We start from the raw sequence: 18,454 nt of genomic DNA on the forward strand, positions 1-18,454 counted from the left end.
GTGCCACAATTGCATTAGAGAGTCTCCATTTTATTTTTTCTTCTTCAGGCAGCAGTTTCCAGGTGTTTCCTTTTCTTCTAGCGAGCTGAAAAGTTAGGCAACATAGCTTGGATGCTGGGTAGCTGTTCTTCAATTTTTCTTTGTAGTATGTTTTAAATAAATCAGTATTCTGGGGTTTCTTTTCAAGCCTGTAAAAAATGGAAAGAGTGCTATTTTCAAAATAAATACGTTATGAAAGTTTTGTGAAAATATTCTAGTTTCATAATTTTTAAAACTGAAAATATATTAATTTAATAATTTTCATTGTTTCTTACTCCTGTTTTTTCTTTTGCAAGATGAAACATGAACAGTGAGGTACTGGGGCTGTGTTCTTGGCTGTTGCAGCAGGATTTGTGGATATATTTTCTTTCTCCCACAGGAAAGTTCTGTGATTCTAGTTTATAATTTGAGAAGCCCAGTTTTGGGTGGAAAGTCTTCCATCAGGCAGGTATCACTGTTAAAATACTATATTCATATATAGTATTGATACAGTACTGGCAAGTTGTGTTGTCTTTGCAAGTTAATTTTTCTTCTGTTCGTATTTTAAATTTGTCATTCATATTGCTTTCTGTTCTTCTGCTCATGTTTCAAACTTAGCATTCATAATGTTTTCTCTGCTAAAAACGGCATTACTTGTTTTTTTGCACCTCAGGAAGTATGTCTTTTCCATTAGGTAAAAGAAGTAACTGATTATGTAGGATTCTTTTTCCCTTTTTTGGCTTACTAAGTAAGCTTTGAGTGACATTTTCCTCTGAAAACTGCATCTGGACTGATTCTGATACATAATATTGCAAATGGCAAAATTGAATGAGTTTTACATTATTTAGAGGTCATGCACTATAATTTATATAGTGTCAGTTTGCCTTTCCATGACATGATAGCTTCATTACCTTCTAAGTTTGATGAGTCTTAGGAGCATTTAATTTGGGAGGAGTACTGCAAAATGTGCTACTCGCTACACTTGAATGGATGCCATTCAATGAAATATTTCTTTAGACAAAAGGGGGATAAATGCCAACTACAGGATACAAGAGTATCAGAAGGGAATAAGCGTTGTCTCTTCTGTGAGTGTGTATTAAATCATTGAATGAAATGCAAAACGAGGTTGGAGGAACTGTGTTTTCCTGGGAACGTTGCTTTGAGGTTGATTTTTATTTATTTTATTTTTAATCAGAGAATTTGGAGGTAAGATGGTTTAGGTGATTATGCTTGCTGAAGGCAGGCAAGATGGTCATTGTCTATACAGACCTTTTTATTTTCTTTTTTTAATAGAAAAAGTGAATAAACAGGACTGGGGATTGAATAAATAATTATGCAGTGAAAGGTCGCTTTTTGGGGAATAACAGGCTGTCTGTTTTTAGAAGAAATTATTGTTATCTGTTGGAAAGAGCTGTGGAAAATGCCTTATGTGTGCTAGTTAATGACAACATATCAATGATCTTTTGGTATCCTCTAAGTGTGATCAAGGTGAGACAGTTTGTCTAGACAAAAAGGTAAGCAGCAGAAGTTTGCCACATGGTCAGCGATGGAAAAGGGAGGCACTGCTCATGAAATACTGATACCCAGGAAGCTGAAGTCCTCTTTCAGACAACGTCAGGGTTGTGAGAGGAAGCAAAAACATTTTGTGAAAGGTCACCTGATGAATTGCTTGAAATAATTAAGGTTAGTCGGGAAAAATAAAGTTGTACATGTAAAGGATCAAATAACTTTTAAGAGTGTAAAGTTCATACATTTAAAAAGGAAAGAAGGAGGGGAGTGGAAAATACTGAAATAGTGAGGTTTTTAAAATAAGTATTATGTAGTTTCAATTTATATATGTCATGTTTGAGTTTCAATTTTGTATAAGTTCTGCAATCTCATTTTGTTACACAGCAAAGGAAAAATAATCACAAGGGCCATTGAGTACCATGGAGTGAACTTTATTACACGTGGAACATAATCATTAGAGGAATTACAGATTAGTTCAGTCATACTAAAATGAAATGCTTAAAAGGTATTTATCATGAGAGCTTTTCAGTAAAAAGTCTTGTATACTAAAATGGTGAAGATAAACTCCTTGTATCTCTATAACTATCCTAGAGCTAGTTGTAAAATGAAAGCTGTGAAATTTTTGTTTGTTGCTATCTGTATGACATGAAAGAGCCAAATGGTTTCTAAAATGTACCGTCACAAACTGATTATGAAATTCCCAAAGGGGCTCTGATGGGACTATCATAACTTAACAATGGAATAGTGAGTCACTGCAGGAGGAATTAATGTAATAATCTTTTCCAGTATTTATAGGACCAGGAGGATAAAATGTCATTTAATTTTATTTGATTAAAAACCAGTAGGCAAGAGAGAAAGAGGAGGAAAAAAATGAAGCATGTTTTATTTCAGGCATGAAAGATGAATGGAATATGTAAGAAGCATATTATGAAGCAGGATATTATAGTGATGAATTTCAAATTTGATCAATGCTCCAAAATTGTCATGTTAATAACATAATCATTCTATTTGATAACTGAAGGTGATAGTTATATTTTTCTAGATTCTAGATGCAAAGTGTGGCTTTTGAGTGGAACAGCTAGATTATGAGGAATTGAATGTGGATTGAATCAGAATCTTGCATGAAGTGCTCTCAGGTTAAAGAACATGTCTATTCTTGCTTAAAGGTTTGGGTGGTTTGTCTTGGTTCCTTCAGAAAGGGCAGTGGAATTCAGTGACTGTGCTCATTCACAGTGGGTGCTTGCATGGATTCGTAGCCAAAGCTTTTCAATGCTGTCACAATATTGAGAGCTTGTCACTATGTCACAGTATGATGACCCTTGTCCTTTCTCTTCTCTACTTTGCATTGCTAGTATTTATTTGTGGTTTATTTTCAACATCTTCTGTATGGTTCATGAATATTCAGTATGTATAAAGGGCTTGTAAAGCTTAAACTTTATCAGATTTAAAATGAATAAAAGCAGAAGCAGATGTCTGTGAGGAAAGGTGAGACTGTTAAAAAAAACCGTATTCTTGAATGAGCTATAGGATCTTCAAAAATTCATCTGGAAAAAAAACTCCAATATTAAATATTGCTTAAATAAGCAAAATTGTCTTTATGTTTGGGCAAAAAGGTCCCTAATTCATCTTTTAATATTCTGCTGTCAAACTTGATGAAACAAGGGACATTCTCCATGCTGTGGAAGTGTTGGTGAAAGAAGATCAAATCTAGATCACTTTCTAGAGATCACCAAAGAAGAGTTAGATGTTTAGAAGACAAACAGAAAATCAAGAAATAAACAAGCAATTAAACTTATTAGTGGGAAAAGACTTTTTTCTGGAAATTCGTGTTGCTAGTGAATTTAAGTGGAATAAAATTGTTATTCCAAAGTTTTTGATTTTAAAGGTAGAAGTAGCTCTTCTGACACTTCCTATACCTTCCATGACTCTTCCTGCCAACCCTGTAGGTCTGTTTTAGGAAAGTCAGTATTGAGGTTTTTTGAAAATTTTCATCCAGTTTTCTAGCTATGATATAGAATAAGAGCATTTGTTTGGTTTTTTAAGCAAAGCAAAACCAAACAACCGAACCCGAACATGAAGACGTGACTCATGCTGATTAAACTTTTTTTCTTTCAAGAGAAATTATGATGTAATTTAGATTGGTTTTGATTGTAATGTGTTGCTGCAGAATAAGAGCAATCCTAAATGACACTTGGGACTGTTGTGACTAAGTTTTTTGAGTGCATTTCTGAGTGGGTTAATCCTATGCAAAAAAAATAAAAAGGTGGTTTTAATTTTCTGTTGTTCCTCCACATTTTTCTAAAGGGATTTTTCTAAATTGATTTTTCTACAGAACTAAAAGTTAGAGGTCTCTTTATTACTTATGTACATTTCTTCTGGTAAGGATTAAATAGAAATAACTTGAGTGGAAATCAAAGTATGTCAGATATATCTTGGAAATTTTAGAAGTAATTTAAGAGGATTTGTATATTTTCTAGAATTCATGTTCATTTTATAGCTAATTAGATTAATATCCCACTCAATAGCCAATATTGGATTTTTATGGGCATAGTAAAAGGACAATGCAAAGAAAGTCCAAACTGATTGGACCCTTTGTCATAAGAGAGCTTCACTGAATCTTAGTGGTATGTGAGAACTTACAGAAAAAATGCTTGGAATTTTTAGCATATGCAAGTGTATTAAAAATGTAGCTAAATTCTGATATTTAGTTGTGTTAAAGAAACAACTGCATTTTCTGACTGTTTCAGTTTTGTGTTTATAAATTAGTTTCAATTAGTATACTTTGGTTTTTGTTATGGCAGAAGATAAATCAGAATGCTTAAATAGATTGTGGGAGCATTTATTTAGTATGGATGTTATGTCCTCTGTAACATAGTTTTATCTTACAGATGCTGCTTACAAAAAATTCTGGTTGGTGCTTTATTTCTTCCTGTTAATGATGCAATGTAATATTGGGTGATCACCCAACTAAATTTTGTTTCCTCCATTAACTTTGTAAAATATTATAGGAAATTTTTGCTTCTAGAGTATAAGCTTGGGAAACATGATGGTATAAACTAAGAAATTGTGTTAAATAATGCAGCCTAAAGATCTTAAAAGATCATAATTTGCACTTACTTTTAGCTACAGTAGAGTTATATTAGTCTCATAAGTATTATCATAATACTGTTATGTTTATGGGATTTCCATATATAAGCTTTTATTTATGTTTTCTAAAAAATGTTTCTGGAAAAATATTTGGGTCTTCATTGCCATTGAATTTCTGTTCTTATCCAAAGGGATTTGTGGTTGAATCTTAGTCCTTTCAGGAGTTAAGTTAGAAAATTTCACTTAAAAGGTGCTTACCCTTGGGGTGTATAATTTTTGAGAATAAGTTTGGTTCATATTTCTATTTAATATGATTGTAGCTGGCAAATAGTCTTCAAAACCTGTTTCACAGAACAAATAATTTGAGAAGTGGGAAAAAAACCCCATGCAGATACTAATATTGAAGTATATGGAGAATTTGTGTTTTTAGTTTAGCTTGAGTTTCCCCCAGTCAAGAGGTGAGTTCAATTAACTGAGTGAAAAGAGTTATGTGAATTCCAAGGTACAGAGAATGTCACATTTATACTTTGGCTGAGATACATTGTCATAAAAGCAATAAAAATCCTTTTCTTTCTGAGCTCCAGTTTGTTTTCCCTAGACTATAGAATTATAGATACTTTCTTACTAATTTGAAAAGAAAATATTTCCTAAGTGGAATTGCAGTCATACAACCTCTGCATTGCTAAGTGAAGAGCCAGTTATTTCTGTCAACAAAAATAGTTCTTGACTTTTAATCAGTCAAGCACCAATGTTACCAGACCAAAGGAGAAAGGGGCATTGGACAGTTTCTAGAAACACTACTGCTCTTTTATAGGTAAAAGAAGACTTAAAACAATGTTAAGTTCTACTAATTTTCTGCCCTCATACAGCCCAACCTGCCTTGATTCAAGGTGGCTCACTGTGTCCCAAGTCATTGTTTCTTGGGAAGGTCTCAGGAGCAAAGCCTCCTGGTCAGCCTGTTGGTCATATGGACACTGACTGTAGAAACCTCTCTAAAGGAATCTAGACACTGCAGAGCTGTCAGGAGAGCAGTGTTCACCTTTCCAGTGTCTTATCTCAGCTGCCATTCTGCCTCTTCCTTTCTTTCTCTGGCTGGGACTGGTTGGAACCTGCTCACCAGTTCCTTAGTCTCCCATCTTTACAGACAAACTGCTCCAGACATTCTCCTCCATGGTAAGGCTGGGAGTTGGCAGCCTTTTCAAGTCACTGTATACCAATATGAAGTTTGATGACCCAATCACCCTTCCCAAGTATGAGATAGAAGACTGTTTTTCTTTGTTTTGGTATTTATTGGTTTGGATTTTTTGTTTGTGGGTGTTTGTTTTTTGTTGTTTTTTTTTTTTCCTGGCAAAAGATTATTCTGCCGTGATTGCAATTCTGCACAAAATACAAAAACATTTCCAAAAAGGCCAATGGTACGTTTTCCTCCAGTATATGATGGGGATTAGCAAAACAAGTTTTAAATCAACCGTCAGTTTATCACTGCTCTAAGGCAAAGGTGGTGTCGTTTTCACTCCACAGCGCTTCCTCGACATGACGTTTGGAGCCGGAGGTCACACCACAGCTCTCCTGCAGAAAGCCAGCGGCATCACCGTGTATGCTCTAGACAGAGATCCCACAGCTTACAAAATAGCCCAGCAGCTTGCAGAATCCTTCCCGTAAGTTGTCTTCTCCTGCCTTACGTATGGTTGTGGTAAGGCTGGTGCTTTGGTGTTTTATACGTAGTTTAATACATTTTTGTAGTTTTTAACAGCTTGTTGTGGAATAGCGTTCTATGCCATATGTACCCTGTAAAATAGGAGATCCAACTCAGTTTGTTTGTGAGTACTTGCATGCACCTTTTTTGGTTTTTGGAGTTAAATGTGTACTTTTTACTCTTAATTTTAAGCATGCATCAAGTAGCTAATTTTATATTTCAAAATGGATTTAAAAAAGATTCATGTGTTCTGCTTGCCTTGAGATGATTCTGATTGCAAAGTAGTACAAAAGCACATCTTTGTGGTAAATATTTCACAAAAATAATGGAATAATGTATTTTAAAATGATTAGGTCATTTAAATATGGATTATGAATATTTTAATTTAAAAAATCCCAAAATAATTGTGATTCAGTAATTCAGTATTAGGATTGCTTAATATTTTGCCACTGGCTTCAGAAACTACTGAACAATTTAATAAGTTATGATTTCTGTGTACAGATTATGCTTCAATTTTCTTTTTAAATGAGTGCTGAATTTGCTAAATGAACAATTGCTAAATGCAAATTTTTACCTTTTTTTTTTTTTTTTGGTATGCAAAATTCTTGTTGCTTTATTTAATTCAAGAAAGAGCCCAGTCAGATCATCAGTACGTTCATGCAAAAGTGTGCAATATATAGAGTTGAATATGAGCTTTTCAGAAAGTCAAATTTTCAAATCTGACCAAGAAGTATAAATATGTAGATACAAAATTGAATAATATGAAGTAATCAAGACTTAAGAAATTCAGGTAAGATAGTAAGGAGAGAATGCTCACTGTCAGGCTGAAAACATTATTTATTTCAGAAGAGCTTTAACATGAGGAAAACCAAATATTTCCAGTAAGAAGAAATCTGGAAGGGGCGAATAAAGAAACACCTGGCTGTTCAGTCATGTTTTCCCATATAAAAAGAAGTTATAAGTCAGCAGTAATATCTAAGCAATGCAGAAGGTGTTTCTCATCTTTTCTCAGCTAGAAGGCTAAACTGTGCATTCCTTTCTTTCAGTGTGTTTGACAGAGGCCCAGTGGGAGAAATGCAAACGTGACAAGACAGCATAGCTCAGTTTCTAGTCATCCTCCTCTGTAGGACCACTTACATATATTTCTCTAAATTTTCAGTTCTTTGTGGGCTGAAGTGACATGCAATGTATACTTACAAATCTGTGGAATTCTTCTCTCCACTGTTATTTCTCCAGAGAATGTTCATTTTGACAGAATGCTGTGGAGAATATTGTCAAGGAAAGTCCATTTTCTTTTAAACTAAGCCCGCAAACATGTTATGTCAAATGTCATGGGATTTGTAAAGTCTTCTGTTCTTTGTGTCATGGTAAAAATCCAGTCTTTTAGAAACATTCCCACAACATAAGACAACAATGATCAGTCCTCTGACTCAATATAAGTTTATCTGTAAAGTGTCCTATGCAAACCTCAATATGGAAGAATTTTATTTTCCTGGTAGATGAAGAGATTTTAGCAGTGTTGGATGCTCTTCTGCCAATAATTGACATTGTTAATTTTCTACTTGCTTAGGTTTGTGAAAAGATGAACTTTAATGAATATAGCATAACAGCTGATATGACTTACTGTGGTTTAATAGACAAAGGAAGTCTCCTAGTTCTTATTTTTGGTGGTGGTGGCTACCTTTAAATATGCAAGTCATCCTTAGAATGAAGTGGTTTCTTAAATAATGTAGTGTTGGTGAAAAGTCTTAATCATTGAAAGATGAGTGCATGTCACCTGGATACGTATTGTGGGATATAGAGTGGTATTATTTGCTCTTGTGTTTTCCCTCATTTTCTGCCTTTCCTATCAGAAAGAGCAAGTGGGTCCTTTCCCAGAAGGTAAATATATATTTTACTGTAATAGTTTGTGTTGAATATTATGGCAAAAGAATGTTCTGTATGTGCTAATTATTAATCTGCTTTCTCTGTGAAATCAGTTGCATAAACCATTGTCAAAAGGAGAAAGGAGGTATAAGTATGTAATCTATAAATACCAGGTAAAGCTAGGGTTTGTTTACAAATCAGTTGAGTATAGGGATTTACTGATGAGATATGGAGATTTTATAAATGGATTTTTTCCAGTATTCATTATAAGATAGTTGATCTAACATTATGGGATTTTATTGTCTATTTTCTGCATTGTGTTAGAAATAAACCTTGTATCAGTTCAATTCAAATCTGTGTGGGCATCAAAAACTCAGAGAATTCATCCAGTTGACATCTGTATCTGGTCAGGTCCTTTCTCAGATTAAATAGTGGCCTGGTTCACCAGGGAGCTACAGAAATAGTTGTGCTATCTTAAAAATGGCAATGGCAGCATACAGTTCCAATCTAAGAGAAGTGTAAGGCTGTCCCTTCTGTAAGATGCACAGCCTTAGATGTACCTGACTAAATAACTGCAGCAAAGAAATAGAAACATCCTCCCCTTTTTTCTGTTCTAGGCTTTTTCTCCCCTTTTCTGTTTAACATTCCTGTTTTGGGAGAGGTTATTTGACTTGCTGAAGGGGTTCACTTGCTTTGGAGTGACAGCACAGAGTGGGGGAAGAGGCTGTTGTGTAATCATAACCAGTAAAAATCTGATTCCCACTGTCTGAAACTGTGAATGCAATGGGCAAACGGAAAGTCATACTTCAACTGAATTCTCTGTTGCCATTTTTTTCCTAATTAAACCAGAATATTGCATGTGTAAATTGGGGCTGTTAATATCAACAGCATGATGGATCTGGAGTCTTGTAGTAGTACTTGCAGTAGTCCATCCTGCCATAAAAAACTACTATTCTAAGTATACAGTGTTAATTGTTATTGCCTATTTTGGTTAGATGACATTAATAAATTAAAATCTCAAATGCAAGAAACAAATGTAAGGGATGTGGAAAAGGGACAGGCCACATGGGAGGACTATGGGAACATCATTAGAGTATGCATAGATGAGACAAGGAAGGCCAAGGCCCAATTGGAATTGAATCTGGCAAGGGACATCAAGGACAAGGAGTGCTTTTACAGATACATCAGCAGCAAAAGGAAAATTGGGGAAAATGCGAGGCCACTGCTGAATCAGATGGGTATAACAAGACACAGAAAAGGTGGAAGTACTGAATGTCTACTGTGCCTCAGTTTTTACTGCTGAGAATGGCCTTCAGGAGTCCCAAACCTCAGAGGTAAGAGAGGAAGGTCAGAGAAAGGAAGGCTTCCCATTGGTCAGAGAGGATTGGGTTAGAGACCAGTTAGACAAACTTAACATCCATAAATCCATGGGCCCTGGTGGGATGCACCCATGGGTGCTGAGGGAGCTGGCAGATGTTGTTTCTCTGCTACTCTCCATCATCTTCAAACACGGAGAGCAGGAGAGGAATTACTCCAAGCAGCAGGACAGGCTGGGGGCTCACCTGCTGGAGAGCAGCTCTGCTAGAAAGAGCTGGGAGTTTTGGTGGATGGCAGGTTGACCATGAGCCAGCAGTGCATCCTTGCAGTGTGCAGGGGCAATGCTGTCCTGGGGGGCATCGGGAGCAGTGTGTCCAGCAGGTGAGAGGGGTGATCCATCCCCCTCTGCCCAGCCCTGGTGAGGCCACATGTGGAGTGTTGTGCTCAGTTCTGGTCTCCACAGTTCAAGGAAAACAAGGAGCTGCTGGAGAGGGTGCAGTGGGTCCATCCATCCAGCCATAGAGATGATGAGGAATCTGGAGCATCTCTTTTGAGGAAAGACTGTGGGATCTGGGCCTGTTTAGTCTAGGGAAGACTGAGAGGTGATCTCACCAATGCACATAAATATGCAGGTGTGAAGAGGGTGGTGCCAGATTTTTCAGTGGTGCCCAGTGAGCAGACAAGGAGCAATGGCCAAAAACGAAAACACAAGAAGTTGTACCTCAACAGGAGGAAGAACTTCTTTATGTTGAGGGTGGCAGAGCACTGCAACAGGCTGCCCAGGGAAGTTGAGGAGTCTCCCTCTGGAGACATTCAAAACTCACATGGACGAGTTGCTGTGTCAGCTGCTCCAGGTGACCCTGCCTTGGCAGGGCAATTGGACTGGATGATCTCCAGAGGTCCCTCCAACCCTAACAATTCTGTGATTCTGTGAAATATGCCCAAAGATACTGTGGCAAGAGTAGATAGGTATGGCTAAATTAAGGGATTTTTCTATATTCAGAATGTATAAATGAAATCCCCCTTGTATTTAACTGGAAGATAGCTGGAGTAATAAGTCACAGAGTGAGAAAACTGAGGAAAAATACATTTGATGTTTGTATTTTAAATGTGTCTCTGTTTCTTGATAGCGATTTTGTCAGAGCTTAAATCTGAAGAGGGTAGAGTTCCAACTGCAGCTCTCACATTCATTTAGCGTCTCTGTTTATTATTTTTATTTTTAAAAATATGTAATGCTGCTTTAATAAGGAGAAAATGGGTCAGGGTCTGTTAGATATTCAGTGTGTGGGTGGGAATCCTTTGACGTGCTTTCTGGGGAAGCCACTAACTTGGGAATTGCTGCTGAGAATCCAGGAGAAGAAGATAAAATTCAGTCAGTAGCAATATATATTACAAGTAAACCCTTTCACGCCCACTGAAAGGAAGAGACTAGAGAGGTGGCTGAAATCTGGCAATTAACTAGTATCATGGAAAATTTTTAAGTATGAGAAACTCATGCAGAGCCAATGCAGAGGAGAAAATACATGCTTTGTAATTCTCTGAGCACAGTAAGAAATTGCACCCCAAAAGTGTGGATAAATAGTATAAAATTCCCCATTTTATTGTAGTTTTAAAACGATTTTGAGGTGTGAGGGGGCTTGTGGATTTTGCTTTCAAGGTGACACTAATTTTACAGAAAAAATGTGGTAGAAAGATCAGCTGTGCATTGTATGCTCTGGGGAAAATAGACTTTTCCAGTTCTAAGGAAGACAGCTTTATTTTTTTTTTTTTCAGTTTTGAAAAGCCTGTTTTATGTGCTTATGAATTGTAGCTGAGTATCAAATATTGGTGATTTTCTTGCTATATATTATTTTTGAGTTTTAACTGTAGTGCATAAGGAATATAATCAAGGCATTTCATTATAATGGTGCCTTGACTACATATAAGTATACTTAATTAGTTACCTATAGGGTTTTTTCTTTCTAAAGAATTCTCTGTGTGTCAACATCTGTCTGTCTCAAATGCAGGCAACAAAGATAAGTGAGTTACCTTAAATGTGAGGTGGAAAAATTCGATTGATAGGAGTAAAAAGACCCTCAAATGCCATTATATTAAAACATTGCTTTTCTTGTATTTATTTTGTTTCCCAGAAGATTTGAGTAGGAAATCCAAATATATTTCTGCTTCAAAACATAAGGAGTAAAGATTTTCTCTTGTTGCTTAAGTCACAGCTGTGCAGGTTTCAAAATGACTGGAAACCTTTGCTTGCTTTCATACATACATCTGGTCCTTCAATACGCTGAGTTCCTGGTTTAAATTTGGTTCAAAGTCAAAATTGCCCTGACACAGAAAATACATACAAGGCAATTTGTTCTATTAACTTTTTGCTTTTTATGTTGTTGGATATCTTGTCTCTTTAGTGCTTTCTTAAAACCGTGTCAACTTTCAAGGGAAAGGCTATGGATGTGATTTACTTGAAGGCTATGGATGTCATTTACAGTGTCAAAGACAGTAGTAAAGTCTTTGACACTGTTTCCCACAGCATTTGCTTGGAGAAACTGGCTGGTCATGGCTTGGACAGGTGTACTCTAATCTGGGTGAAAACTAGCTGTATGGCTGGGCTCAGACAGTGGTGGTGACTGAAATTAAATCAGCAGGTGCCTGGTAATGAGTGGTGTTCCCCAGGGCTCAGAATTTGTGCCTTTTAATATCTTTGTAGAATATCTGGTCAAGGGGACTGGGGGCACTCTCAGCCAATTTGCAGACACACCAAGTTGGGTGGGAGAGTTGATCAGACATGTACATTATATTCTTGTTCTTTTTTAATTCATCTATATCAGTGTTGTATAAGTGTACAGAATGTCTTTAAAATTTACTATTATAGCTTTTAAATGCAGAGTATTACCAAGAACAGTTATTTGAAGCTTAATTTGGTTTGCAGATTTTTTTTTTCTAAAAGGAAAAGATGTTTTCAATCCCCTTCAAGTAAATAATTACCATGCTGACATAATATTTGAACTTTTTTGATCCCTAAAGGAGGCACCAGCTTTTTCTTTCAGCCAGTTTTCCTTCTTGGTTTTGATTAGAAAGTTTCTTATAGCTGTTTAGATGACTTAAGGATTTTGATATTGCTTTTGTAACCATCTCATTACTAAAATACATGTAAAAGATTGCTTGTAGAACTTAAATTCTAATTATTAACATTTCATAGTGTATGTTTCAAAAATATGTCGAAATATCTTTTAGAAACATCTAAAGCAATTTTTTGCAGCTGAACAATTTAGTTCTAGGTGTATTTTCATTACAGTAAGAAGCCAGATTGGTTTTTATAAAAATAAGTCTTGTTTCATGAAGGAAACTGATACAGCACTGCTTTCAAATTTTCTAAAGTTTGGTTTTTTGTAATAGCAAAACTCCTTCTGATGAGAAGGAGGAGGGGAAGATAATAAAAGTTTCAAATCAGAAGGTTTTTGTACCCAGTAGCAGGTTGTCTACAGATCTCTTTGTCTTAATGAGATGATGGTATTTTCATATTCCTCAGCAGGTTCCTACAAGGCTGTATATTTAGCTTATTTTTGTTCACATTTACAACAGGAGGCATTAAGGAACTCTGCGCAAATCAAGAGGACATAAACGGTATTAACATACTCCTTCTTGTATCTACAGATGAAAGTTTATTTCATCAGTAGATAGATGATAATTTTTGAGGGTGGAAGATACCAGCATTTTCCTGTGAAGGTGGAGATTATATAAATGTGTAGACAAAATGATACTGGTCACTTACTAAGAGAAGGTCAAGACTTGCTGGTATTTAAGATAAACATATAATTTACTAAGTAGCTACATTAAACAAAAAGAAAATAACTGAAAGTCTCTGATTCATAATCTTATTTCTTCTACTTTGATAAAAAGGAAAACTGTTAACTAAATGAAAATATTTGTAAACACATTTTCGTATCAGAATTGAGTGTCACATATAACTGTGAAATACAAAAATATATAGAGAAATTCAGATTATTTTTCTGATTGAGTCATTGTGCTTCAAATTCTTAGATGCATTAGAATTATGCATATAGGTGACATAGACCATAAAAATGAATTACTTTGACTACATAATTCTGTTTTTTTCTTGTCATAATAATAAACATAATTTGCATTTTAATTTGATTTTAGTCTTTGTGACTCAGCTGTGCCAAGTGTTGTACAGAATATTGAAAGGACTGAAAGTAAAATCAGGTGGTTAATTGCTGGCTTTGTATTTGGATGCCTGGAAAATACATCATCTTAGCTTGATCAAGAAGCAGAGATTTGGATAGAGAGATTTCAGAGAATTTCTGTGTAAAACCTCAGCGGAGAAAACATGTAACTTGGAATGGAAGTTGCCTGTGGCCTTGTCACCACTGAATAGAGCAAGTGTTTGAGGCCAATATTGACTAGTAAGTGGTCTTGACACACACAGATTTATGAGAAATAATACAAATGTCATGTCTCAAGAGCACAAACAATCTGTAATATTGGTGCTGTTTATACTGTCAGTCTTACTGTGGTCATGAGAAGTTAGAGGCTGCTGCAATTTAAATATTTAAATATAAATCAGAAAAATAGAACCAAATTCTTTCTGATAATGATATCCAGATTCACCTTCAAGATCTGTGCCACCTACCTGGTTGGGAAAGGAAAGAGGAGGATAAAGAGCACTCCTTTCCCCCAAGCTGTCTCTGGGAAAGCACTGTTTATTTATTTATTTTTTTTAATTGCTGAAAACCAGCATCTTTGCCCCTCAAAAAAACTAGTTGACCATCTTGGATACTGCTTGAAGAGCATAAAGGGCAACTTCTTACTTCAAGCAAACAGAAATTTGGGTAGGTAAATTGAAATTTTCTTATGCCGAAACGTAGTGTTCTGAAGGTCAATCTATTACATCTGTCAATACCAGCAGCTAAAGAAAGACTGGGTACAAAGGTTAATGTTGGTGTCGTATTCTTTATCATGATAATGAGGGGGAACCCCACAAAAAGGTTTACTTTTACGGTATGCTTAAAGTAGGATTTTTGTGTTGTGGTATATAACTTGTATAGTGAATGATCTTATTTCTGCCTGTTTGGAAAGCATACTGTCCCATGACAAATATTTAGATTTCCCAAAATAAAATACATAATTAAAATACTTTTTTGCCTTCAAAATAACCCAGTATAAACATTCAAATAAATTAACAATAATATTAGCTAAAATGGCCAGTAATAATGAGGAGGTATATGACCGGTCATGAAACCAGACTTTGAGCTGGTTTTAATATTTTAATTTTCAATATAAAGTAGATGACGCCTCTCAAGTCATTCTTATGACAGAAAATTTCACAGAATCACAGAATAGGTCAGGTTGGAAGGTCCCACAGTAGGTTTTGTTCAACCTCCGTGCTGAAGCAGGGTCATCCTGGAGCACATTGCACAGGATTGTGTCCAGATGGGTCTGGAATGTCTGCAGTGAGGAAGACTACACCGTCTCTGGACAATCTGTTCCAGTGCTTAGTCACTGCACAGGAAAGAAGTTCTTCCTCACATTCAGGTGAAACTTCCTGTACATCAGTTTCTGCCCGTTGCCTTGTGTTCTATTGCTGGACATCACTGAGCAGAGCCTGCTCCATCCTTTGAGCTCTTCCTGCAGACACTGACAGACACTGACAGGGTCCTCTCTCAGTCACCTCTTCTGGAGGCTGATCAGGCCCAACTCCCTCAGTTCATCCTCATAAGAGAGATGCTCCATCCCTTCAGCGTCTCTGTGACCTCCACTGGAGCTGCTCCAGGAGCTCTGTGTCTCTCCTGTGCTGAGGAGCCCAGAGCTGGACACAGCACTCCAGATGTGCCTCACCAGGGCTGAGCAGAGGAACAGAATCACCTCCCTGACCTGCTGGCCATGTTCTTCCCAATGCACCCCAGGATGCCATTGGCCTCCTTGGCCACAGGGCACACTCATGGACAATCTGTTGTCCACCAGACCCCCCAGGCCCTTCTCCACAGAGCTGCTTTCCAGCAGCTGCCCCCAGGCTGTGCTGGTCCACGGGGTTATTCCTCCTCAGGCGCAGGACCCTGCATTTCCCTTTGTTGAATCTGAGACAGCTCTCTCTGCCCATCTCTCCATCCTCTCAAGGTCCCTCTGAAGGGCTGCACAGCCCTGTGGGGTATTGGCCACTTCTCCCAGCTTTGTGTCATCAGCAAACTTGCTGAGGTGGCATCTGCCCCTCCAAGTCATTGAGGAGTAAGGAAAACAGTACTGGAACCAGTATTGAACCTTGCAGGACACCACCAGTGACAACCAGACCCTGTGCCACTGACCACAGCCCTCTGAGATCTGCTGTTCAGCCATTTCTCAATCCATTGCAATGCTCATCCACTCCACACTTCCTGAGTTTGCCTATGAGGATGTTTGAGTGAGTGTTGGAAGCTTTGCTCAAGTCCAGCTAGACAATATCCACTGCTGATTTCCATCTTGCCATTCCCAGGTATTTGGACTGTTATGAGTTTGTGGGGAATGTTGCAAAATAGAGCAGCAGACATTGAGGACACTGGTTTTCTTGGTCTCATCTGTTTCTTTGTTTTGCATGGTCAGGTACTTGATGGATGGGGCACTAAAGCTCTGTCTGAAGGAAACCTTGAATTCTGTTTCCTTGGATATTTTGCAGATTAAAAAATGGACTGAAAAAGAAATCTCTGTAGGATTTTGATGTTAATTTGATGTCTTTTTTCATAGCTGTTTAGCTGAGATACTAGTTTATTGTAAATTCAGATCTATTGCACCAAGAATTATGAATAAGACAAAATTTTATTGAATTTTAAAAACTTGAAATTCTATACTCTTTCTGTGCAATGACTTCATGGCTCGAAACAAGAACTGAATCTCATTGTATAACCACGGGGATTTCTTGCTTTCACAGGAATATGTTTCCATTTTTAATTCTCATAATTAATAAGATATTGAACATTGAAAAGCAGAAGTGTGCAGAACTAAAAATCTGTTGTTCTCCCCTCTCTCAAACCATTGCTACAGAAAGAAATGTCAGTATTTGGGTGCCAATCTGGAAGCTTCTCAATGAGAGTGTTCCACATTAAATAGAAATAGATAAAAATGTAATAAAATTATGGTACATAAAAATGTTTATGCATTAATTCTGCATTCAGAGATGTAGTGTAAACACTTTAATTACTGAATCTTGCTTTTTTAGTTTTCAGCTCAAAATTGGATCCCCCTGGCAGGTCGGACAGGTTTTTGTCTCTGGAAGGAAGCTCTCTTCTCCTGCTAGACTTTCAGGTGCAAGACACACATCGATCCATTGCACCAATAGCCTTTGAATACAGATTTTGCCCATACCTTGTTTGTGGCTCTAATGTTGCCTACCAAGGTAATAAAGGAGAAAAATCAAAAGCAAAAGCCATATTAAAATGAAAGTAAATATACTGTTTACCTGTTATCTACAGAGCCAGATACTTTGTCTTAGAAAGAAATGAGGTTGATGCTGGAGTGTTTTACCTTAAATAAATCTCTGTTGTTTGTTCTCATCTTGCTGTTCAAGTGCTGGGTAATAGTTTTCATGAAGACTTCAGGTGTAATTTCCACAGTGATGAAGGAAGGTCTGCCAGCCTGTAGTTCTCAGGAAAATCCTCCTTGACATTTTTTTGAAGTTACCATGGCACTGACTTTGTCACAGTCATCAGGGAGTTGTCTTAAAGCTGACAGAGGAGCTTCATGATAATATCAGCCAGCTCTTTTGACATATTCTGGGATGTGTCATCTGCTCCTGTATCAGTGTGTGTGTCCAGCTGCTCTGTGTGACCATCTTGCTTGGTATTCCTGTACTGTGGTGTTAGCATGTTTTCCTCCTAGTCTGTGAGCATGGGCACTTGGGGCAGATTTTGCCAGTAAATACTTAGGCAAAGGCTTTAATTACCTCAGCTTTTTTAGTGAAATTTATTACTGGGTTACCCGTGCCATTCTCCAGTCTTCCATGTCTTCATGGCATATCCCTTGCCAGTTTTAACTTCAGGCAGATTTAGGAATTCTTAATTCCAGCCCAGTACAATCCAGCTCAGGATTTCTCTGGTAGCATGTCCTGCTGGTTCCTCTTGGCCCTCTTTTCTTTGACATTGTTGGGATTTCCCTGTCTAACCAAGCTGACCTCTTGCTGTGGCTACTGTTGCTTTTTGTTTTTATATAGGTATGGATTCCCTTGCACTTTGCAGAAATTGTTCATGGGATTTGACCTGTTGCCCTGAGTTTCTGTGCATGTCAGGAGACCCTCCTGTTTATTCTTTCCCTAAAAAGGCTGAGGGCTCTTGAATCCTGGTATTTTTAGTTTATTTGTCTCCTTTGCTACCATAAGCATCATCAGCAATTTTGCCTGTATACTTAGATTGCAGCGTGGCACTGTGTATCTTAGATCTAGGATCAATGTTAAAAAGTATTGTAATTTATTTGTCTTTGAAAGATATTGGAGAGCAGAAACGTTATACCTTGCATAACACATCAATTACTATAATAATCTCTTAAAATTAATTTAAGTCAGTTGTGTCATTGACAGCTTTGCTTAAACTCAGCAGAGAGCATTATACTTAGAGATGAATCTGGACTTAGGTTGTATTTCTTTTAAAAATATTGGTTGTATTGTGAATGTAAATGCTGGCAAATCATCAAATAACTAGGGCTGGCTTGAAGCTGTTTGAATATGTCCTTTAAAGAAAAAAGAGAACAACAAACCAATGCAAAGCAAAGCCTGTACTGTAAATAATGAGCAGCTCTATGATAAGTTGAAAGTAATTTTTTCAAACAACAAATTATAAGTTTTTTTTCTTTGAAGCATTGGTGTGATTTTTTCCTGTGTAATATACAGCAGTGATTGAATGGCATCTTAGAACTTTGTTTCTTTACTACCTGTGATAAGATCTGGAAAAAAGAGTTATGGTTCAAGGTTTAGTGCTTCTTAGTAAGCAC

The 18,454-nt window shown here is 36.9% G+C and overlaps 1 protein-coding gene across 4 annotated transcripts in view; it reads left to right on the forward strand.

Annotated features, from left to right (window-relative positions):
• The window catches only part of METTL15 (methyltransferase 15, mitochondrial 12S rRNA N4-cytidine), a 75,957-nt gene that overhangs the window by 27,649 nt on the left and 29,854 nt on the right, over positions 1–18,454 (forward strand). For all 4 annotated transcript variants that reach the window (XM_085062986.1, XM_085062988.1, XM_085062985.1 and 1 more), the window contains exon 3: positions 6,136–6,272. In XM_085062986.1, coding sequence (XP_084919112.1) covers positions 6,136–6,272 — 137 coding nt within the window. The remainder of the gene's footprint in view (positions 1–6,135; positions 6,273–18,454) is intronic.

The sequence above is a fragment of the Lichenostomus cassidix genome, chromosome 5 (genome assembly GCF_008360975.1).
Source record: "Lichenostomus cassidix isolate B80296 chromosome 5, HeHo_3.0, whole genome shotgun sequence".
NCBI classification, from domain to species: Eukaryota; Metazoa; Chordata; class Aves; order Passeriformes; family Meliphagidae; genus Lichenostomus; species Lichenostomus cassidix.